Raw genomic sequence first — 24,561 nt, 5'->3', positions numbered from 1 at the left:
GGGCTGGCTCTCAGCGACCGAAACGGCAGCCGCCGGGGCCCCAGGTCCCCATCCCCGCCCCGTCCCGTCTCGAAGCCCCGGGAAACTGGCCGAAGGAAGCTCAGCCTGTCATATGCGCAGACCGGCCGCGCAGAGCCGTGACCGAGGTGGGGAAGGCACGCGGAGTAGCGACGCGGAGGTAGTCGAGAACCTCCCCGCCCAAGAAAGACCGGGAGGGAGAAACTACACTTCCCAGCAGGGAGAGCGACCTAACGCCCCGCCCCGCCCCCTGCCCCTCGCCCTGCTAGCCCCAGCCCCCGAGCGCCACGCATGCGCACCGCAAGCCAGCGCCATGTTGGGTCAGTTTGAAAGGGAGCGCGGGATCCGCACTCGGCTTTGACGGCGGAGGAACCTGCGAGCTAGCGGAACCTGAGGCCGGGCGGCGTCCGGGTCTGGGTGCTTTGTCACGTCTCCCGTCGGGTGGCAGGACAGGGCTTTGGGTGGAGAATTGAGGACGTCTGCGCTTTTCTCTCTTTCCAGGCCTTCGTCGGTGAGTTTGGCCGGAAAAGGGCGTGTGTTTTCGAAAGGCGTCCCATCCTTTGACAGCCCGAGGGGAGGGGTGGGGTGTCTCCCGAGGGAGGGGGCGGGATGAGAGTCCCGGTGGAAAGCGGGCAACTTTAGGGGGAGGGTCGCGGAACGGGAAGGAGAGGACCTGACCTGGACCTCGAGGCGCTGTCGGCGATTGAAGCGGGCGGGGAGGCAGGGTCTTGGGCTTTAGGGGCCGTCACCTCGGCAAAACTGGCTGCTCGCTCTTGTTGTCTGATGAATGGTTTGTGAGAAGCCTGTGTCTGGGACTGCGGTGGGGGGTGGGGGGGTGGGTGGGTGGGTGCTGGAATCCCCGAGGGAGGTGTTTCCTAGTTAAGGGCGGAAGCTTTGAAGCCGAAGATGCTCCGCTGCAGGGGCGCCAGCGATCTTCGCTTTCCAGGGTCATTAATTCTTGTCTTTTTGCTGCAGAACAAGCACATGTTCATTTTCATAACATAAATCAGAGCTGTTATTTCTAAGAGTTGTTTTTCATTTCCTGTGAGCTATTCTCATTGGTAATTTAACGCTCTACGTTCTGTTTTTGAATGAAAGGTAGTAGAGATCTCTGGCCACTCGTGCTAACGTTCTATTCGTCGGAATGATGGGTTTCCTTTTGGGGATACACCCGGAAGTGTTAACGGAAGAAATGGTAAGATGCAGGGAATTTGCTTCCAGATAATTCTGTGGCAGAAGTGAGGAGAAGTGGGTGGATAGAGTTTCGTCGTGTTGGTAGTTGAAGCAGGATGATGGGTGCATAGGAGTTGGTTAAACTTTTCTTTCTTCTTTGGTGTACTTTTGGAAACTTTGCACAATAAAAATTCAGTTGTGGATTTTCTTTTTGCCTTTTGTGAATTAAAATAAATGTTATTACCCACTTACTGAGAACTGTAATCCAACAGCTTTCCTTTTTAGGGTTTTGTTTTCGTTTTCAAGGTTTTGTAAAATAAATTGTAAAATCGGTAACCTGTCCTGTGTTGGAATAAGGGAGGAAACGTTTGGTCAAGTTTGTGATCCAAGCAATATTTACTTGAGAAAAGTTAAAATCATTAGTGAGAGGGGTGAAGAAAGGGCAGAGCTGACTTGGCCTAGCCATTCTTTAGAGGTATACCAATAGCATCACAGCATTCAGGGAAAGCAGAGGCTAAATAACCATTATCTTATGTTCTGCTGCTGCTTTGCACTGACTAGTGTCAGCTCTGACCTTTTACTCTTTTCTTCGTAAACGGAAAACTTTCTCAGTATTTTAAAGTCAAATTTGACAGTTATTAAGATTACATTAAAAGTTGTTAAAACTTTAACATTCCAAAAATTATACCCAAAAATTAAACATTAATTTTATAACATCATAGCATGTGTTAAGTCCTAGACATTAAGCTTTCATTTTTACTTCAGAAAATCCATTGATTTAATTCTAAAAGAATGTCATATTATTTACTGAAGTAGTACCTGTTCACTCTGTTATTTCTTTGGTTTTCAAATATAGATCCTATTGTTGCTATATTAAGGTAGACTGGAATTCTCTCAATTTTAATAATGGAAAAACAGATGAATACATTAAAGCAATTTCCAAACTATTGTCTCCTTTGAAAGAGAGGTGGGCTGAATCCACTTTACATAAGAGTTGAAAATAGTGAGGATAGTATCAAAAATGAATGTCAGGGGCTTCCCTGGTGGCGCAGTGGTTGAGAGTCCGCCTGCCGATGCAGGGGACATGGGTTCGTGCCCCGGTCTGGGAGGATCCCACATGCCGCGGAGCGGCTGGGCCCGTGAGCCATGGCCGCTGAGCCTGCGCGTCTGGAGCCTGTGCTCCGCAACGGGAGAGGTCACAGCAGTGAGAGGCCCGCGTAACGCAAAAAAAAAAAAAAAAAAAAAAAAGAATGTCAGAAAATGATTATTGACAGTGTTATTTTAGGAAAAGAACATTTTGCTAGCTCATTATATGGTAAGACTTGCAGTTTATTTCTTTATAAATGAATATTGTAAATTGTTTTGTTTTCTCAAGTCTTGGGGGAAGGGGTTGGCTGAAGTTACAAATTGGCATTTAAAATGTTGAAGGTGGGTATTCTCCATTGTTCCTTCTTGTTTCAGCTACGTCATTTGATGCCTTTTAAAAATTTATCAAGCACCTACTATGTGCAGCGCGTGGTGGTAGGCTTAAGAATTGAAAAATATTTTGTATAGGGGAATGTTAGGTATTGTGATGTCATAGCCTATATCAGCATAAGAAAAGACTGTACATCGTAGTTTTTAGGACTTTAAAAAAAAAGTGAGTATTCTTCCCTTGGTACTTTCTATACATAGTCTTAGATGATTTTTGTATACATAATTCCAGGCACATAATAGGTGATCAATAAATGTTTTCTAAATTGATGATGAAGGAATTCACAGTAATTAAAACAGATAATCTATAATGTGCATTACCTAAAAATAATTTATAGATAATGGATTTTATTTTTTAAAGAAAGTTATAAAACGTTTACAGATTTAGTAATTTCTCTCTGTACAGCTATTATTCCTTTTAATTGGAACTTTAACCTTTTGCTTTTGTATTACAGTTGTTTCTAAGAGGAATGAGTGGAAATAACCCATTTTGAGGAAGCCATGGCAAAATTAAATACAAAGCGCAGAGTTTGTTCTCGGGAATCTTCAGTATCTTCTCTGTTAGCAAGCTGCAACCTGAGTGGTAGTAATTCCTCTAACTCTGATGGCTCTTTTCAGTATAAGGATAGACTGTACAGTTCTGCATCTCAGGCTCTACAGGCCTATATTGATGATTTTGATCTAAGCTGTATGTATCTTGGTGCAAGCACTGGAAAGATTAACATCGATGAATGTTCTGCTAATATGCCAGAATTCTCCAACTATGTTTATAAACCAAAGAATGGTATGCTTTATTCTTTGTTTTCTTTTTGCCTACCGATTTAAAGCATTTTGAGAGATGTATTGTAGCCTTGGAAAACTAAATGCTTCTTTTGGGGTAAAAATGACTTGTAATATTGAGATCTGGTTATATTTCTTAAATGATTCTGTAATTTTCTGGTTCTCAGGGGTTTTCAGGTAAGATCCCCTTTTGACCTTAGAGGAGAAGCTCATGAAATGTAACTAATAATAGTAGATGGCTGATCCTAAACCCTTAAGCCGTTCTATTATAGCATAACAGAAATAGCATTGACTTGGTGGTTCTAGCTTCCATTAACTAGCTTAATGACTTTAAACAAATCTCAGCCTTTCAGAGTTTATACTTGATCAGTTCCAATTGATGGGCTAGGGCTATATTAGTCTTCCTGATCTGTATTCTGTAGGACAGTAATATTCACAAGATGTTAAGGGTTTTTCCTTGGTAAGGTTTCCATGAATACAAGTTTGGAAAATGCATCTGTTGATAATCCAGTTAACACTTTACTGAGCACTTACAGAATGGCCCCTAGTGTGGAAAAAGGTTACATTCTACTCTCAGAAGTGGAGAATATATTCCGGAAGGGAAAATGGCAAACATGATTTTTAATTCTTAATTTTCATTTACTGTTGAATATTATAAAGTATTTTTATATGTGATACAGGAAGGTAAACAGAACTATGCTTTGTTTTTCAGCTTTTGAAAATCTTGATGATAAAAAAGATTTGTCCTTATCCTGTAGAGGACAGACTATTAATGACATGGACTCCATTAGCCTAACAACTGATGATCTATTAAAACTTCCAGCAGATGGATCATTTTCTTTCACTTATGTTGGAGCAGGTCATGGAATTAGCAAGAAAAGCAAAAAACATACTGGAAGACTGAGTTCATCCAACAGTGAAAAGAATCAAAATTTTCAAGAACCAGCCACTCTCCTGGGCAAGGATAACTTAGTTACCCCGGTTGTATACACAAATGTAAAAGGAAAGCAGTGTGGTAGGCTGAAAAACCCAAAACTTGTGAATAAGGTTAATAAATGTGTTTCTGTACCATCTTTATCTTTTAACAAGAAATCATCTTTTAGGGATAGTTCAGAACACAAACTTGAAAAGAATTACCCAAGATGGCTCACTAGCCAGAAGTCTGACCTTAATGTTTCAGGGATAACGAGTATACCGGATTTCAAATACCCAGTCTGGCTCTACAATCAAGACTTGCTGCCCGATACAAATAGTCAAAGGATTTATCAAATATTTAAAGAAGATCACTGTTCCCCTAGGCATAGTTACCAGGCACAAAGAACTTCTCAGCTAATGAATAAATTAGATTGTTTTGAATATTCTTTTGAACCGTCAAACAGTTCACATTCCTTGAGTGATGATAAAGGATTAGTTAATGAATATGAATGTGATTCTGAACATAGCCAATGTCAGTGTGACAATCCACTTCTCCCAGGATCCAAAAAGCCATTCAGTGGTAATTGTTTTGTTTTGTTGTTGTTTTTAAGAACCAAAGAAAGTGCTATAAATTTGACCTCACATCTAGGAGTTTTTGTGTCATATTCTTGATGTAACCATCAAGTGATATATCTATTTTGAACTCTTAATGGTCTTCATTTACGTAGCATTTTGTGACTGGAAAATGTCTTTTCTGTTTTTCTTTGTGTCACAACAGATGTCACATTTTTTTTTTTTTTTGCGGTACGCGGGTCTCTCCCTGTTGTGGCCTCTCCCGTTGCGGAGCACAGGCTCCGGACGCGCAGGCTCAGCGGCCATGGCTCACGGGCCCAGCCGCTCTGCGGCACGTGGGATCTTCCCAGACCGGGGCACGAACCCATGTCCCCTGCATCGGCAGGCGGACTCTCAACCACTGCGCCACCAGGGAAGCCCCAGATGTCACATTTTAACATAGCTTGCTATTACAGATATGTGTGTATTCCAAATTATCTGAATTCTTGTTGCCTTTGTGAGGTTTTGCTGTGCTTTGCATTTATTTCTTTTCTTAAAGAATTAATGTGATCTTTTAAATTAGGTGACAGAATTGAATTGCTTATCCTGAAGGCCAAGAGAAATCTAGAGCATTGTACTGAAGAATTACCGAAGTCTTTGAAGAAGGATGACAGTCCTTGTTCATTAGATAAACTTGAAGCAGAAAGATCATGGGAAAATATTCCTGTTACTTTGTAAGTAAGTTACAATAGAAAAACTATTCAGTTTTCCAAATGAAGAATGTCATGTGAACATCTGATTTATCTTTTAAATAACAATGATAATTAACAGTGGTAATAACATGGTAATTCTGTAGAGCATAGCTTTCAGTGTTGCTTGCTTTAAATTGCATTTTTCATTTGTTACCACAAGATGGCATAATATTTCATAATCTTAGGTACATTATATAATTTTTGTCTTTGTTACATGGTCCTTTTGTTGCACTGTAAAATATTAATATATATTAAATATGAGGAATTAGAACCAAAAGCAACTATTTTGCAAATGGAGAAGGCTTGAAATTCTCGTTACTTTTTTTACTTTAAGTTTTTTCTTCCTCTATATTCTCTCCATGTATTAGTTATTCATTTCTTTTCATTTACAGTTTACTTTCTTAGTCATTATTTTCTGTAAATAATGGTGCATTTTCTTGTATGGTAAATGTTTGCAGTTTCTAAGATTGTTTTCATTTGTGGACTTAACCTTTCTATGCCATAGTTTCTCAGAATAATTTAAAAAGTGTTTGCCTAGATACCCGTGAATGTGAGTATAGAGGAGGAATCGAGAGCTTAGGTAGGAAAGTTTCTTTTAGTGATATTATTACACGTATATTCATCAGAAATGCATTCTTGGTAATTCTGTGTCCTGCCTTAGGCTCTGCTAATTTATTATCTTCAGTTGTCTAAGCCTTCATTCTGTTACAGACAGTCTGTTAATTCCTGAATCCTTTTTTTGATTCCTTCTCAGTTGAACATCTTATTCTTTTGTAAGTGGACACTGACTAATTCTAGTTTGGAATCTTGGCTCTGTCACTTCCTTGCTGAGACTCTGTACAAATCACTTCTACTTTGGGGTTGTGAGGATTCAGTTGATTAGAAAATAAATATACAGCACTATTTACAATAGCCAGGACATGGAAGCAACCTAAGTGTCCTTCAACAGATGAATGAATAAAGAAGATGTGGCACATATGAACAATGGAATATTACTCAGCCATAATAAAAAGTAAAACTGAGTTATTTGTAGTGAGGTGGATGGACCTAGAGTCTGTCATACAGAGTGAAGTAAGTCAGAAAGAGAAAAACAAATACCGTATGCTAACACATATATATGGAATCTAGAAAAAAATATATGGTTCTGATGAACCTAGGGGCAGGACAGGAATGAAGATGTGGAGAATGGACTTGAGGATAAGGGGAGGGGGAAGGGTAAGCTGGGACGAAGTGAGAGAGTAGCATTGACATATATACACTGCCAAATGTAAAATACATAGCTAGTGGGAAGCAGCTGCATAGCACAGGGAGATCAGCTTGGTGCTTTGTGACCACCTAGAGGGGTGGGATAGGGAGGGTGGAAGGGAGACGCAAGAGGGAGGGGATATGGGGATATATGTATACATATAGCTGACTCACTTTGTTATACAGCAGAAACTAACACACCATTGTAAAGCAATTATACTCCAATAAAGATGTTAAAAAAAATAAGTAAATATAAGGTACTTAGGACAGTTTCTGATTTATGATGCTCTCTTAAAAATTTTAATAGTGGCGATGATCATCCAGAGTATTTTTTGTTTGTTTAGCTTCATTTCGCACTTGTTGGTTCATTAATATCTTTAAAAAAAAAAAAACTTGGGTTAGTAATTAGCTCACTTAATTCTTAAACTTATCTTTCATCTTTACTAATTTCTTATCTTCGTATCAGTTGGTTGTATTTGTATCTGTATTTGTAAAGTCCTATAGCTGCAATACTTTGCTTTCAAGTGGAACCAAAATGGGTGAGCAAATCATATCAGAGATGCTTAAATTAAGAGTAAAATTTTTGAATGCATCAAATGTATTTTGTAATTAGATACTATGACTTCTAACTTGTATAATTATTATTAATGGTTTGCCCTAGTACCTTATGGTACAGTAGTTGATTTTTGGAAGATTAAATTCATATTATGATGGATATGTTTTACATTAAATTAATGATGGTGTGAGAAGAAGGAATAGACCTTACTTCACTGTGATAATGACAAATTATTATCAATCTGTCATCAGAAACAAAATTGACTGGGAAATACTCCAAGTAGTGTACTGAGAGATAGAATAACTACAACCAGACAATTTTTTTTTTGGTTTAACTTTTTATAATGGAAAATTTCAAACAAATACAAAAGTATAAGAATAGTATAATGATTCCCTATATATCCAGCACCCATCTTCTATAATGAGGTAAATGCTTTTTTGTTGATAGTTGGTGGATGTACAAACTCTTTGGTAAAGAATGGGAGAAAAGACTACTTGGAAGCGAGAAAAAGTTCCTAGTAAATTACAGATCAAATGAGTCAATAATGAAGTGCTGCTAATTATTGAGAAAAAAGCATTATTACATTTAAATGTTTTAAGAAGATTCTTAGATATCTGAGTATTTGAGTTAGAGATACATCTTATATTGATATATAAATGAAAAAGATAAAATGAGTTTCTTTATTCTCTGTAACTAATAGAATTTGGTTTGGGGAAAATTTTTACTCTTGCTGGGGATCCCCTTTCCTTCTGCTTGGACATCAAGATAGAAACTATTATTTATTGAGCTCTATTCAATGTACCAGGTATATTGAGTTAATTTATGCAATACTTCTGTGACATAAGTGGGGCTACAAATGTAGAAACTGAAGATAAAGTTTTGTGAAGTCATATAAGTGAGTGGGACTGGTATTTGAACTCAGGAATTTTAATTTCAAAATTGATCCTTCTCCCACTTTTATCTGTCCTTTATATTAATATGTGCCAGTTCTGGGGGAGAAGTCTGTCCTATTGCTTTGACGTAGAAGAGCATGTAACTGCCATCCCAGTAGAAACTGTTAATAAATTTCTGGCAGTTTTGTGTATTAATATTGAGTAACTAACAATGTTTAATTGGAAAAATGCACTGCTTATTTCAAGCAAATGAGCTTTTGGAGGATACTTATATTTGAAGGCTTATTTGTTTAGTTGAAGACTAATGTCTTCAGTTTCTATATAGTTTTTCCTTAAAGCTTTAAAGGAGAAGCAAGGAGATAGGGCAGGATGAAGGAAGAAGTTTAGGGAGAAGGTGAAGGAATCACTAAGCAGCATCAATATGAATCCTAATGGTTATTTAGTGGTGACCACTTTAAATGATAACCATCAGTTATATACTGTCTAATTTTTGTAAATTGGGAACTTATTTGCTGTCTCGTATCCTTAAATCCCAGCAAATCTCCTGTTCCGGTTAACTCTGATGATAGTGTTCAACAAACTTCAAGGGCAAAGTATGCTGACGGGTTCCTTGAAGACTTTTTAAATAATGATAATCAGGTGGGTGATGTTAAATCTTTTTAACTTATTAAAAGAATATTTATGACTAATATATATAGATATTAATTTCTAAGTTATTTAGATAGTATAAAACAAAACATGACTAAAATCCCTTCTTCCGCAACACACTTCCATAAAACCATCACTCCTAGAATTATTGATAATTTTATTTTAGTATTCTAAAGTAGAGTGACCTGGGATTGAACTCTACAGGGAGCCTAAATTGTTATTACAATGGTTTTTTTTTTTTCTTGTGAAAAACATACAAAACAGAATCTTATAGAGTAAATTATATTTTCCCATAGCGCGGTTGCTTATTGAGAGTTATGTTTCTAAGATGCAATTATCACCCCTATGATTTAAAATGGGAAATTTATTATCCAGTTTTATAAAATCAGCATATGTGTATCTTGCAAGTAACCCTAAAATGAAGTGTAAATGTGTATATATACACATAAGGAATGATATATAATATGATTTAGAAGTATAAGCCATGGCTGTTAAATATTGAAATACACTTTTGATATTTTAACATCTGGAAGATTTGAGAGATTGAACACTCAAAACAAAAATTAGCTAAAAATTTTAATACAATATGTATCTTTTCCTTCAGTGAAATTTACTAGAGAAAGTAGAGGCTGTCAGAATATGTCTGACCTTAGAGCTCTTTTTTTTTTTTTTTTTAATATTTATTTTGTCCGTACCTGGTCTTAGTTGTGGGATGCAGGGTTGCAGACTTCTTAGTTGTGGCATGCATGTGGGATCTAGTTGCCCGACCAGGGATTGAACCCGGGCCCCCTACATTGGGAGTGCAGAGTCTTACCCACTGGACCACCAGGGAAGTCCCTGACCTTAGAGCTCTGTATAAGATACTATAGCAGATGCTGATTAAGTGAAGCTTAATTATCAAATATTTATTTGCCAAATATTTGGATACCAAGCACTTTTCTAGGAACTGTATTCCTGATAGTAAATAAGAGAGAAGAAACCTTGCATCTTGGATTTTTTATTCCAAATTGGAGAGATAAGCTATATCAAAATGTAATATATAAGGGGATACTACAAAATGTTATAAAGAAAAATTACTTGGGATAGAGAAATTTTAACTAGAGTAGGTAGGAATCGCCTCTCTAGAGAGGTGATATTTGCGCCAAAACCTAAAATGAGTGAATAAGCCTTGTGTGTACCCATAGGGAAGTAACTTTACATGTAGAGGGAATAGTAAGTGCAGAAACCCCAACGCAGAAAAGTGTTTGGCATGTTCAAGGAATATCAGAGTCCAGACAGTGTAGCTCAATCAGAAAGAACAAGGATGAATGGTTAAGAGATAAGATGGAGAGGTAACCAGGAGTCAGATCATGTAGCTATGTAAGTAATGGAATGAAGATTTTATGTTTTATTTCAGCAAGATGAGAAGTCACTGGAGTACTTTGGAGGAATGAAATTATCAGATCTACATTTTAAAATATAAACAGGCAGCTGTATGGAACATAGACCTTGAAAGGAGCTAGAGAAGGACAGGGAACCCAGTTAGGAGGCTTTTGCAGTCTTCCAGGATAGGGATTGTAAAGGCTTGGGCTAGGTGGGTACATTGGAGATGGTCAGAAATAGTTAGACTTGGGATATGTTTTGAAGGTGACCTCATAGGATGGAGATAGAGAGGATTCAAAGGATGAGTCCAAGATGTTTGAGCCAAGCAACTAAAGGATTGGGTGGTGCAATTTACTTGGGTAAGGAGAGCTGGTAGAGGCACAAATTTGCATAAGTTTTTCAGAGTTTGAGATGGATGACTGTTAAATACTAACCAGCTAATCCCTTTTCTTATGCCTTTACACACACAGCCTCACTACCACGGTGTTTTTTTATTTTTAAATAATTTTAGATGTACAGAAAGTTGCAAAGATAATACAGGTCGTTCCTGTCACCCTTCTCCCAGCTTCCCTAATGTTAACATCTTATATCATAATGATCACATAGGCCCAATACTGTTACCTGAATTACAGACCTTATTCTGATTTCACCAGTTTTTCTACCAATGTCTTGTTGCAGGATCCAGCATTGCATTTAGTTGTCATGTCTTAATTTACTTCAGTCTGACAGTTCCTCAGTCTTTCCTTGTCTGTCATGACCTTGACACTTTTTCAGAGTTACTGGTCGTTGGTTTTTTTGTAGATAGTTCCTGAATTGGGTTTATCTGAAGTTTTCTCATGATTAGAATGAGGTTATGAATTTTTGGCAAGAATGCAACAGAAATCATGCTGTGCCCTTCTCAGTGCATCATATCAGAGGGTTCATGATATATTGATATCATTGGTAATATTGATATGTTCCTTAGTTCAGGCTGCCGTAATAAATATGCCTTAGACCAGTTGGCTTAAACAACAAACATTTATTTTTCGCAGTTCTGGAGACTGAGAAGTCCAGATGAAGGTGTCTGGTGAGATCCTGCTTCCTAGTTTGCAGATGGTCATCTTCTCCTTGTATCTTCACATGGCCAAGAGCAGAGAGGGTGAAAGCTCTCTGTTTCTCTTCTTATAAGGGCACTAATCCCACTCATGAGAGTTCCACCTTTATGACCTAGTTACCTCACAGAAGCCCCTCCTCCAAATACTGTCACATTGAGATTAGGCTTCAACATTTGAATTGTAGGGGGACACAAACATTCAGTCCAGAGCAACATGTTAATAAAATAATATGTAATATATAAAATTATAATATATTAATACTTGTGATGTTAGTCTTGAACACGTGGTGCCTACTGGTTTTCTCTTTAGTAAAATCATGGTTTCCCCTTGTAATTAATAAATATCGTAGGGGAGATACTGTGAGACTATGCAAGTAGTCTCAAACTTTCATCTACTAATTTAGTATCCATTGGTGGATATTGACTTTTTGTCTGCATTATTAATTGAAATTCTTGTGTAATGAAGAGCTATTCCTTCTCCCCCATTTATTTATTAAACTATTTTTATTAGGACTCATAGATATTTATTTTATTCTAGGTTTAACACAATACAATATTATTACTTATTTTTTTGCTTAAATTGTTTTAGTTTAGGCCATAAAGAGTTGCTTCAGGTTGGCTCCATGTGTCCTTTTGACATGTCCCTATGCTTTTTTGAGCACTTCTCTGAGGAGCCATGGTTCTTTTTATTGGAAAATGGTATTTAGAAACTAAGATCTAGGCACTAGGTGTGCTTATTGCTGCTGGGTTTTTATTCTAGACTTTCTCAGCAGGCAGACTTAGGAAACATAAGTTTACTAAGCCACGTATACACACATACTTATTTGTATATCTGTTTACATATATATATTTTATATGTAGGTATAAAATCATGAGTTCGTACTGATACTACTTATTCGAGTCCAATACCACAGGCTTTGTTTTAGCCCCTCTGTTCCTTATTTGTAACTTCTTTCTCATCTGGTGAGAATCTTTACTCTTATTATCTATAATAGGTTTACTTATTTTTTCAGTCTTAGCATATGCATAGTTTCAGAATTGCTAACCCATACTGCTGTAAGAAACACATTTACTAATTAGATTATATTATTTGTGTATGGTTCTTTTTGTCTTTTGCCTTGCAATATCCAGTCAAAATACTCTTTTCCAAGGTTACCGTGGTTAATTATTTTCTGCCCAACTCCTTTCAGTGTGGTCATGTTGTTCATTTGTAATGCTGTTAGGTGGCTCATTTTTTTTATTGTGTAAATTGGGTTATTCCCACATTTTATGTGGTTTAAATAATTGGTTTTTGAATACATGAAACATTACTATAGTTCCGAGAGTCAGAGCTATACTATACAAAAAGACATACTCAGAGACATTCACTACAAGGATTTAATGAGAAGTCTCAGAACAAATTCTATCAAACATGCCAACGTTTATTAAACATTCATTCATGAGTGGCACAGAACAGTTCATATAATCTGTTTTGTAGTTTTCTTTTTTGGTACTCTGACCAGAATTTTGCCTGAAAAGTTCACTCAAGGCAGACATAGCAAATTGCAGAGGCAAGCTTTTGTAACTTTTATGGTTGGCATTAGGCAACCTGAATTTCTTCTAAACCAGTGGCTGGATGCAGATCATTTAGAGATAATGCCTCAGGTGCTGTCTCCAAGGTTGTAGGAGTATAAGTGGAACTGGATCCTTATGCCCTGTTTCTTTTTCTTTCTTTCTTTTTTTTTAAATTTTGGTAAAGTATATATAATATTTACTATTTTGACCTTTTTTTTTTTTTTTGCGGTACACGGGCCTCTCACTGTTGTGGCCTCTCCTGTTGCTGAACACAGACTCTGGACACGCAGGCTCAGCGGCCATGGCTCACGGGCCCAGCCGCTCCACGGCATGTGGGATCTTCCCGGACCGGGGCACGAACCCGTGTCTCCTGCATCAGCAGGCGGACTCTCAACCACTGCGCCACCAGGGAAGCCCTGACGATTTTTAAGTGTATAGTTCTGTGCAATAAGTACCGTACCTTCACATTGCTGTGCAACCATCACCACTGTCTATCTCTAGAACTTTTTCAGCTTTACCAACTGAAACTACCCACTAAACACTAACTCCCCATCCTCCTTTACCCCCAGCCTCTGCTAGCACCATTCTACTTTCTGTCTCTGTGAATTTGATTATTCTAGGAACCGTATATGTTTTAGTCTGCTGAGGCTGCCATAACAAAATACCATAGGCTGGGTGGCTTAAACAACAGATATTTGGTTCTCACAGTTTTGGAGGTGGGGGAATCTAAGATCAAGGTGCTGACTGATTCTGTTACTGGTGAAGGCTCTCTCCCTGGCTTGCATACAAGCCACCTTCCCACTTTGTCCTCACATGGCCTTTCCTTGAGCTCTTAAGTGTCTCTTTATGAGGATATTAATCCTATGGTTTCAGGGTCCCACCCTTATAACCTCACTTAACCTTGATTACCTCCTTATAACCTTATCTCTAAATACAGCCACATTCAAGGTTAGGGCTTCACCATGAATTCTGGGGTGGGGGACACAATTCAATCCATAGTATCTTATAAGAAGACTCATACTATATCGTTCCTTTTGTTACTGGCTTATTTCACTTAGCATAACGTCTTCAAGGTTCATCCATGTTGTATCATCTGTCAAAATTTCCTTCCTTTCTTAGATTGAATAATACACCATTGTGTGTATGTATCATGTTTTGTTGATCCATTTATCTGTTGATGGACACTTAGGTTGCTTCTGCCTTTTGACTATTGTGAATAATGCTGCTATGAACGTAGGTGTACAAATATCTGCTTGAATCTCTGCTTTCATTTCTTTTGGGTATATACTCAGAAGGGGAGTTGCAGGATCATTGTGGTAATTCTGTATTTAGTTTTTTGAGGAATTACCATACTGTTTTCTACAGGAGCTGCACCATTTTATTACGTTCCCACACCTTGTTTCTTATACCCTGTTCATATAACTGTGGAGAGTGCCTTTAAAATCTTTTTGGCCACTGTGCTTAACTTCGTATATATGTTATACTGTCCATGTTGAAATATTTTAAATTATAGACATCTTAAGAGGCCTATTTTCCACTTTGTGGATGATTATCAGGACACAGCAACTCATTTGAAAGATGTAAAAATAAAGGTAAGACTTTAAAAAAGAAGTTTAAAAATATCCTGTACAGGTTCTCTTAACTGGCTACCTTATGTGGCTAAGTGCTGTTGCCTTCTTTGGATGCAGATAAGATCAGTGGTAATCGAGGTGTGAGTGTTTTTAAGGTAGCAAGGAATGTGTGGTCCATAAAGAGGTGAAAAACCAGCATTCCCTGTGTGAAAACGTATTTGGAAGTGTGCAGAGAATATGATATTTGAAATTCTAGTCCTTGTTCAGCTGATAACCAGCGTCATTTACACACTTGAAAAGAGCATATTGACTTACCTGCTCTCTGAGGACCTTTCAGTTCAAAAAATCTATAATTTTAAATGTACTAAGTGAACGCATTGCAAATGTAAACATGTACCATTCATTTTAAAAGAACAAGGACTGGGAAGGATGTGCCAAGCTGTTAATAGTGATTGTCTTTAAGTGACTGGGTAAGGAGAGGTTTATGAGTTACAGTTTTGATTTGTTGGAATACTTTATTGACATGTATTGTTTGGATTTTGCATTAATTTATATTGTGGGGAAATAATACAAAATAGAACTTTTCCCCTTCTGAATTTGGATGGTTCATCATTCATCTGTTTTAACTTCTAGAGCTGTACCCTTTCTGGAGGGAAACACCATGGTCCTGTTGAAGCCCTGAAACAAATGTTATTTAATCTTCAAGCAGTGCAAGAAAGTTTTAATCAGAATAAAACCACACAGCCAAAAGGCGAAATTAAACAAGTAAGCACAAACTTAATTTATGAATTGAAATCTGTGAATGTGAATTGAGATCTGTGAAGGATAAGATTTCCTCCTAGGTCTTTCTTAGCCTCAACTCTAATTTTATGTTAATAAGCATGGTATATAACACATGTCGTAGAGTTGTACTGTTGTTATTCTTTTTTTTAGAAAGTAACTTACTCAAATTTAATACTGTAAGATTTTTGCAGTTGTGTACCCCTGAATGGATTGTTCTATTAAGTTTATGGTTATAAATACAACATCGTATTTAGATATGATGTTATTAAAACTGTAGATGAAAGGATTGTAAGAGTTGTTTTTTAATGCCCTACAAAATTATTCTGTGTAGTCCAACTTCCTGTGTTTAAATTTGAGGTGGCCTAGAGAACCTTTCAACATTAGACTTCTCCCCATAACCTTTGTCATCTGAAGTTTAATTTTGTTACCATGTGTTTATTGACTCTTAATACGGTTATGTAAAGTTTTATTTTAAAGTAATTGTGTTTTTGTGTATTTCCTAGGAATTTGGAAATCTGTTTCTGCTTTGGGCTGATATTTCATAGGGGTCGAATTTTCCTCACAGTAGTATAGTGTTTACAAACCTAGCTTATGTTCTTCCAAGCCTGATTGTGAATTCTAATTCTGCCACTTACTAGCAAGTGCAGTATTTGTACAGATCACTTAACCTCCTTAATTTCAGTTTCCTCTTCTGTAAAATGAGATTGTTGAGAAGACAAATTGAAACAAACTATAGAAAGTACTTACTATAGTCCTTGGCACCTGGTAAAAACTTAATACCTGGAAAATACTTAATACATTTTAATTGATATTGTTTATTTTGTTATTCAGTAGAGCTTTACAAAATTCAGTTTTCATTACAAGTGAGTGTACTAGATTTTAGGAACTATCACATGCTACTCACTTAAGTTGTATTTCTTAATTTTTCTCCTTACATTCTAATGATCATGACACTAACATACAGTGCAATCCATCCTTCTTTTCCTTCCCCTTTTAAATATTCTTGAGATAAAGCCTTGTTCAGTAAAGTCATAATTTCAAGCCAAGATTTGATATTTAATGAACAAACATTTTGAAGCATACTTTAGGACAGTTGCAAGATGAAAAAGTTGTAGTATTTTTAGAATAAAAATATATATATATATATTTAATGCTTTACTGAAAATTATTTGCTTAGAATTATTTCCTTGGGAATGCAGACAATATTTTTAATGTTCTTATTAATCACACATATTAAATAGCATATAAGTTTATAATTATATAATATTTTCACTGTTCTATTATATTTGGTGTTTTTAATAATAGGTTTCAGAAGATGATTTCTCTAAATTACAGTTGAAGGAAAGTATGGCTCCTGTTAATAGGTCACTTCAAAAGTAAGTGTTCTCTGTTAATTTCTGAGTATGTTATGGATACAAACATCTCTGATTGAAATCAGAAGGTTACAGAATGGAATTAAAGTAGCTGGAAGAGGAGGTGTGCTAGGTATATTTAAGATTCTTGGAGCATAATTTTTAATCCTGAGATTTTCTCTTAAATTTGCGCTATTTTCTATTGAAAATATTCTTAGGACCTAATGAGATAACTGTAGACACTAAAAATATAATAGATGTGAATGGCCTAGGGAAAATATCTTTTCATTTCTGAGTAATACCAACAATTTGAGATAGTATTGGTGTGGATATTCTGGAAGAACAACTTGTACGTGAAATGTGTTGTCATATATTCCCTCTAGAAGAGATAAATAATCCTAAGTAAGTATATCATTATTTGACATATCGCCACAGAAATTTAAGTGGATATAATGTCCTGGATATAAAGATAGGTCTAAATGCCCTAAGGTGTTAATCTACTTATTTTCTTAGTTACATATCTTAAAAAGTTGGGAAGAATTTCCTATAGTCATGATATTGGTAGAAGAGACGGGTATTTATTTTATAGATTTGATGGTGTGAATATGAAGCGCCCTTACACATATGAATGTGTAAGATTTTGTAATTCTCAATACTAAAGGCCATGCTGTGGAAACCAAACTTAACGATAGCTGGGAAGTTGTCTCATTTCTGAGATCTCTTTTCTTGCTCAATTTTCTGGTCTTCGTTCTACACTAGGGATAGACAGAATTAGCTCTCAGACTTGCAAAACTTGACCCTAAAGCAAACATTTTTCTTTATTCTAATGTGCTCATATTTTACTTAGATCTAGGAAAGAGTGGGCAGTTTGTTCTGAAAAGCCTTTCATTCAGTTCTTGCTGGATTCTAGGCTGAATATAGGCCAGTAAACATCGTATTTAAGAGAACAGCCAGTATAGTAGTACTAGTAGAAAAACAAATGTAAGATGTCAATGGGTAAAGTATAGCTAAATTGCCATCACATAATCAGTGTTACTGAGTTTCTGTGGGTTGATTAGTATTTACTTGAATGATCATCAATAGATACATTGTCACAATAAGAAATGAGTTTTTTAATTTCAGTTTTTAAGGTGAATGACTATTCAATGTTGTAATACAACCCTTAGGTTGATGTTTTCCCCATTAGCCTGCTTTTTCACTTTTTGAGAGAAGAAAATCAAGAATAATTTCCTTCTACAATTTTATCCTTCCCTTCTCCCTACACTTAACTTTGAAATACCAATCACTTTTGATAGACTCTTCTCTAAACAGATTGCTTTATTCTCAAAACGGGAGATAGAGGTTAGATGAAAGGAACTGCCAAATGATTGCGTAGCTGAGGTAGGGAGACTGAAGATTTCACACTTCTACTTAGCTTTTTTATTCCTTCCCATTATTACCCACTCCCCTTTCTACCTGACATTTTGTTTTAAAGACATAAAATATAGTACATGGGATTAGAAAGGAAACCAGTTATAGTGAATTAACTATGAAAATATTAAAATACATTTCTAATTAGTAAAATATGCTTCTCTTTATTGCATTTAAAATAAGACAATACATTTAAAATACAGGTAAGTTAAAATTCATTTTGTAAAAACATGTATTAGTGTGAAGGCCTTTTGCATAACTTGAATAAAAGCATTAAACCATGGTGTGCTCTTTTACTTACCTTTCTCATATTGATCAGCAAACAATTACAGAAAGGGAATATTGGAAGGCATTGATGTCTGGGTTACCAGTGAGACTTCACTATTTGGAGGATGAAAACTAGACTTAAAGTTGTCTAATAGTTGGCCAGTTATGTCATATGAACTTTTGGACTGTAGACAGAAAGACTTAGAGGACGTATGTTTTAGCAGTGGGTTTAATAACTGTTGTAATTTTGTAACTATTATATAACTATTGTAATTTTGAAGTAGTGATGAGTATAAAACATACTTGCAATGACTATAATGTGATATGAAAATACCTCTGATTTCTATGGCGTATGAGGTCACAGATTTTGGCTGTTGCTTACATTCATAATGGAAGGAAATGCTAATTTAGAGATAGTATTTTGTGAAAATAAAGATGATTTTTTTCCCCATCCAATTTCATAGACCCTCTAAATCTAAAGGATCTGTTGACCCTCTGATTTGTAAACAGTAACATCAGATTCTAGCCACCTGTCATCTTCCTTCTCTTGAGTCACAGCCTGAAAAGAAAAAAGGAAGATAAGCCCCAAGTATATTTAAAGAAGATTATCTTCTTCCTCATAAATATGTCTGTAGGAAGAAAATAATTCTTTAAGTAGAGAGATATTAGGATGTAGAAATAATAAAGTCTAATTTTACCTCTGATTGCTTAGTAACTCTGGGTGAGTTATTGTCATTTAGATAATGAAGATGACAATCTCAGAAATTAACAGAAGCTGCCAAAAGGATGGCAGAATTCAGATTCTTAATACATTTGAGTAGAAGTGTCTAAGAAATAGAGTACAGGGAAATAGACGTAATGCAGTAATTAACACTACTAATTTCCTCCCTCTCCTTATCCTTGGTAAAGTGGAAGATATATTTTATTTAATATACATCAGTTGAACCTGTGTTGGAGACTGTAGAATAAGGTGTTGTAGTCACCACCTTTCAGTAACTTCTCACTTTAGAGATTACTGGTATATTATTGCTGTTTTTCTTGGTCTCTTATTTATCAGAGATCTGAAATATGGTTGATTAACTGATATTTTTGAGTGATCCTCAAGGATCTGAAGGGTAAGGGAGAAGGAAAGCTGAAAGAATACTTTTAGAGGAAGACTGGAAAGTTAAGGGCTCCTATCTTCTTGGTTTGTCTGAGGGATGATTGAGAAAAACCAGGGTGTTGGTATAATACTGCATTATTCAATGTAATTGTCATTTGTTTTCCCTCATGCTCAATAAAAATGAGTTTTCCTCAATTGTGACTGATTCTTTAGTGCTATTTAAATTTAGCTCTCTTGATTGTACATGTTAAAAATGAATTATGTCCTTTATTTCTTAAATGATATACACAGTATATCAGAAGGTATCATTTCATTCTGCAAAGTACATGAAAAAGATGCTTTAAGTGTGACACAAGTGATACCTATTATTGTTTCTTATTAGGCTACTTGGCACACTTTCAAAAAAAAAACCCTTAAATGTCAAACATATAATTTTTTTAAGTAAGTGTTTATAGAATTTTAGATGAATTATTTTAACCCTCAGTTATTCAGATTGCAAGGTTTTGTAAAGAAAAATTTTCAGTTTTGATACTAAAACTATTCCATAAACTTATCTCTCATACTAATTTTGAAGTTAAGAAACAATATAATTACCATTTCTTTTTGCATTACCTATTCAGTCCTTAATATTGGTTTATAATGTGTTTTATACTTTTTAATGAAGGGCTTTGCACCATTTATCTCGCCTGAGAGACCTGGTTGATGATTCCAGTGGGAAACAGTCACCGAAAATACGAAGAGGAAAATAAAAGTCTAACCAATAAGTAGTCACCACAGAACAAAAATGTATTTTTTTTCCTATTGCTTAAACTGACAAAGTAATTAGAAGCCATATATTATTCTGTGATTGGTTCAAGTATTATATATTTTTTAAAAACCAGACTTGAAAATGTCCATAGATGTTTGTGGTCTATCCTCATTTTGTGCCAAAATACCAGGAGGTGAACTAGAAGGACCCACACTATATGGCCTAGTCTGACTTTGGTCTTCAGGCTGTCAAATGTCTAATATTCAAAGATGGATGATTTCCGTTCTTGAAGCTTACATGGACTTAACCTTCTTCAGCATCCTCATCATTTTATCATCTGATTCTGGATCATTAAGAAGCTTTTCCTGGTTTCTATCCAAAATCTCTTAAATAGACTCTTTTATAAAGTTAGTATCCACTTAAGGAGCTTGAGGAATGTCAAAATTGTTATGGTGTATCTTATCCATATGGAAGTATGTTAGTTTCATAAAGCAAACATTTAAGAATATGTTATATTTGCAAATAACATTAATTGGTGCAGTGCTAAAAGGATGTTTTATATTGTGAATTCCAGGAAAACCTCATTTAATTAATGCTTTGATTCTATATGTAAGATAATCTTGACAGTACTTGACAGTTTATAAAATATTTGGGGGGGGATATTTGAGATTTTAATATTTTGATGTTATTTCCCAGATTTAAGTTTTGAGGTTAGCTCAAACTACTAAAAACTATATCAGTGGCCAGTTGCTTTATGGAATTTGATAACTAAACTTAAATGAATATGGAAAATTAGAAAGTAACTGTATTTTAAAGCTATTTTGTAAGTGCTGAACTTTCTTTAAGGTTTGTCACTAGCTAGGACTGAACAGAGCTCTATAATTTTGCAACTTCTACCAAATGAGCGTCTAATAAGCAGGAAGCATCTTTACCAACAAAATGAAGGAATAATTCATAAGACATGGCGAAGCATATTAAAAAAGCCTGATGAAATTAAAGAATTGGTATGTATACAAATAGTACAAATTAACACTACCCAAATTGGAGCGTTTTTGCTAATAAGTAGCTTCACTGTCAAATAGGAATTTCTAAGTACATTGGGTCAAAGAATTTTTCCCCCCAATTTAAAGCACTATCTAAGGCCTTTGTTATAGAACTTACATGTCAGAGACTGTGGAGTGAATCCTGTCTTTCTTTTCCTTGCCTAGTGAGTCAGTCACTGTACTATTCTTTTTGCCCAGCTTGAGAGTCACTTGCTAATAAGTTTGTTGTGTTTACTTTGTGGAGGTGTTTTTGCCGCAGACATTCTATTTCTGATTATGGTCTTCTGCTTCACAGCAGATAGTTTGCATACAATCAAACAAGACATTACTTTGATGATTGAAATGTGGTTGGCTGTTAAAAGTGCAGATAGATTTTAAGTGGATGAACATAGATCTGAGCGGAGCGTGTTCCAGTGAAATCCAGTATCCAACGAATTCTAAAGGCAGAGCAGACAAAGATATCAGATAATTACATATTATCTGTTGATCAGATATAATATGTTTAGTATACCTAGAAAGCATCTCCAAAGGGATTATTGTGCTGTGTTGACTCTGAGTAGCACTGATTTGGTTAGTTCTTCCATTTGCAAGAACATATATCGAGTACTAAATAAGATAAGCCTGTTCTAAAATTTTGTTATAACTAGTATTTTAAGAAACTTGATTATACTTACCCCAGAGTATTTTTCCTTTTGTATTAAATATGGAAGTTTAAGTTTTTTAGCAAAAAAGAGAACTTTAAATGATTAATTCTAACCTTTCAAAAAATATATAGGAGATTCAAACAAGAAAAAAATGTAAATGATAAATGTTCAATAAATTCTTTAAGGAATTGATTTAATTAATTGTTAAATATTTCAGTATTTTTTATTTTGAGATTTCCAGAGGAAAAAAAGGAGACAACAGTATTGAGACTGCTGAGTTGGGAATTTAAAGCAGATGAGAACAATTAGTTTTAAAAATAGAATTGTGAATATAAAGTTTTATCAACCTTTTTCTCTCTTTTAGGTATATTGAAAAATATTAAATAGAAAAAGTGATAAAATTTTAATAAGACATTTCAGATTTTTAATTGAGCATGAAAAAATTTAACCTAATTCCAAAAATTATTTGAGATCAAGCGATAAAAGTATGATGCTTATGTGAAGACTTGAAGCTCAACTGTATTTTCTTTGTTATCAGTAAGAACTCTCAGTTTTTTCTGGGACAATTCATTTCAACTTCATAGAGATTTCTGACCAAACTGAGGAACTCTGTCTTCTTGGGTTTGTTTGGGTTATATGTCTCTCTAGTTATGTTATTTCTTGTTGAAATTTATAAATGTGGATTTGGGGGGTTATTATTTTGTATTTAATGTTTCGGATAATGTCTTGTTAAATCATATGCAGTTATACCAAAACGTTGCCTGAAGATAAATCATGACAAGATTTCTTTTTTCCCCCTATGTTTTGAATATGTGGAATCACTCATTACTTTGAATTTGTTTCCTTTTTTCCTGTCCCACCTTTCACTATGTCTCAAAACGTCTTTGTTAGAAGTGCTCTCAAGAAGTAAACTTGACAATAGGCAAGTAGCATGAAAGGGAACAAAATTCATCTGTGGCTAAGATCATTTTCCTTTTTTGAACAAAAGTATTAGTTTTTTACCCTCCCAGTTTATTCTACATTGTCCTTACGGTAGACCAGACATGTCTGCGTAACAACTTTTTTTTTTACAATGTAGCAACTTCGTTACATTAACGGAGACTAGTCCATTTGCCTCCTAATATTTATTTCACCCATGACCATTCTTCCCCTCATTTTCAGTTCATACATCCAAAGACATCCTGACTAGTGTTTACAAGATACTGTTGTACACACCGCCACTGTAATCTTACTGATTTATTTCAGCAAGTTTGCTGCAGCTAAATTGCTTTACTCAGATTCTCCCAGACTTTCTGTGTATGTTCTCACCTTTATGCATATTATTTCTCATACTTGAAATACTCAGTTTTCTTTCATTCTGGTTATTTAAAGCTAACTCTGCCATTTCTTTAAAACTCTGACAGAGTTTATACTTACTTTTCCAAACATTCTCACCTTCCAAACTCTGGTAGGTTGGCTCTCCATTTTCCTTCCCCATCGCTCATTTAGTTGTTACATTTCTTGTTTATGTTTTTGATATTCTTCTTGTAGCAAATTTGTATCCTTAGGGGAGAAAATGTCTCAAAAAGTATTAGATGATTGATTTTGTTTTGTCTCCTTGATAGTGTCTCTTACAGAATGATGTATAACCAGAAACATGTAAATTTAAAGTGTTAAATGATAATTCTAAGCCTGATTTCCTATATAAGGTTGTAAGCTCAAGATAGGAGAAACCACGTCCTTTATTTATGTGATGTCCTGCAAATCCTTTTTAAAATGAGGTAAATTAAACCTATTATGGAAGAGATTTCTTTTTTGATATTGCAGTTTATCAAATAAGATTAACATTTTTGTATTTTGGATGACTTGGTTATAAGCTTTCTAACCTCTTGAGCCCTGGAAACTTTTAAGAGTTTTGAGTTTTTATATATTCTGCATTTCATCAGGTACATGAACTATTTTACAGATCTAGGACTAAGTCTAGGGAAACTTTCAGTGGCTGGTTTTCATTGTGTTGCTTCTTTGAGCCTGGCTTGATGGGAAACTATCAGTCTGGGTCCAATCTAGAAACAGAAACCACACAGTGATTGTAAACAAGAGAAGCTTAATATAAAAAAAAGTTTTAAACTGGTCAGACTCCCAGGAGTTCAGCATTTGCAGCAGCTGAAGAAGTGGTGTTTCCCTGGACCTGGCTGCCTCCCTCTCTCGCGGGTTCCACAGGGCGAAAAAAAGTTTTAAACTGTGACAAAAGACATAAGATATAAGAGAGCTCTATATGGTACCCCAGAGATAAGGGAGAGTGCTCAAGGAAGGACAACCTTGTAAGAAGGAGCTAAGAGTTGGGGTCAGAGCTTGTAGCTGCAGTCACTTGATGGCACAGTTTACTGGTTTGTCCAGACCAGAGTCGGTTTTCAGTTACTAGGCAAGCGGGAAGCCATTCTCCAAGGTTCAGGGAAGCTGCAGGTGGTGTCTGGGTGTGGGCCTGGAGAGGGAGTGAGGATTCTTTCTGCATGCTGGACAGTGCTGGCTGGACACCTGGAGCGTAAGGGGTTTGTATTGGGAAAGTTGGGAAGGTGATCACCAGCCTGGGCCAGGTCTGTGAGGTCGCCAAGGAGAACCATACATTCTGGGACTGGGACTGGGGCAGA

The 24,561-nt window shown here is 35.9% G+C and overlaps 1 protein-coding gene across 4 annotated transcripts; it reads left to right on the top strand.

The window, feature by feature from the left end:
* Positions 1-11: 11 nt before the first annotated feature.
* Positions 12-23,720, top strand: C12H18orf54 (chromosome 12 C18orf54 homolog). Of its 4 annotated transcripts, none has more exons than XM_067699051.1 (9): positions 12-146; positions 1,117-1,213; positions 3,120-3,448; positions 4,157-4,939; positions 5,495-5,645; positions 8,894-8,996; positions 15,219-15,350; positions 16,674-16,744; positions 20,164-23,720. In XM_067699051.1, exons 3-9 carry the CDS (start codon positions 3,166-3,168, stop codon positions 20,246-20,248), a joined length of 1,608 nt encoding a protein of 535 aa, XP_067555152.1. In that variant the 5' UTR covers positions 12-146; positions 1,117-1,213; positions 3,120-3,165; the 3' UTR covers positions 20,249-23,720. The 4 variants fall into 4 exon arrangements, 3 of the variants coding, with proteins under 3 accessions (XP_067555152.1, XP_067555150.1, XP_067555151.1); XM_067699049.1 differs by lacking the exon at positions 12-146 and adding an exon at positions 322-529; XM_067699050.1 differs by lacking the exon at positions 12-146 and adding an exon at positions 552-808.
* The last annotated feature ends 841 nt before the right edge of the window (positions 23,721-24,561 follow it).

This window comes from Pseudorca crassidens, chromosome 12 (genome assembly GCF_039906515.1).
Source record: "Pseudorca crassidens isolate mPseCra1 chromosome 12, mPseCra1.hap1, whole genome shotgun sequence".
Taxonomy (NCBI): domain Eukaryota; kingdom Metazoa; phylum Chordata; class Mammalia; order Artiodactyla; family Delphinidae; genus Pseudorca; species Pseudorca crassidens.
Note: the sequence above shows the minus strand (reverse complement) of the source record. Positions and strands in the feature narration are given on the sequence as shown.

Excerpts from the sequence above, each read along its gene's own strand:
- C12H18orf54 (XM_067699051.1), top strand. The coding sequence starts at position 3,166 with ATGGCAAAATTAAATACAAAGCGCAGAGTTTGTTCTCGGGAATCTTCA. Across the intron at positions 4,940-5,494 it reads ATCCAAAAAGCCATTCAGTG|GTGACAGAATTGAATTGCTT; the intron begins GTAATTGTTTTG and ends CTTTTAAATTAG. Across the intron at positions 16,745-20,163 it reads GTTAATAGGTCACTTCAAAA|GGCTTTGCACCATTTATCTC; the intron begins GTAAGTGTTCTC and ends TTTTTAATGAAG.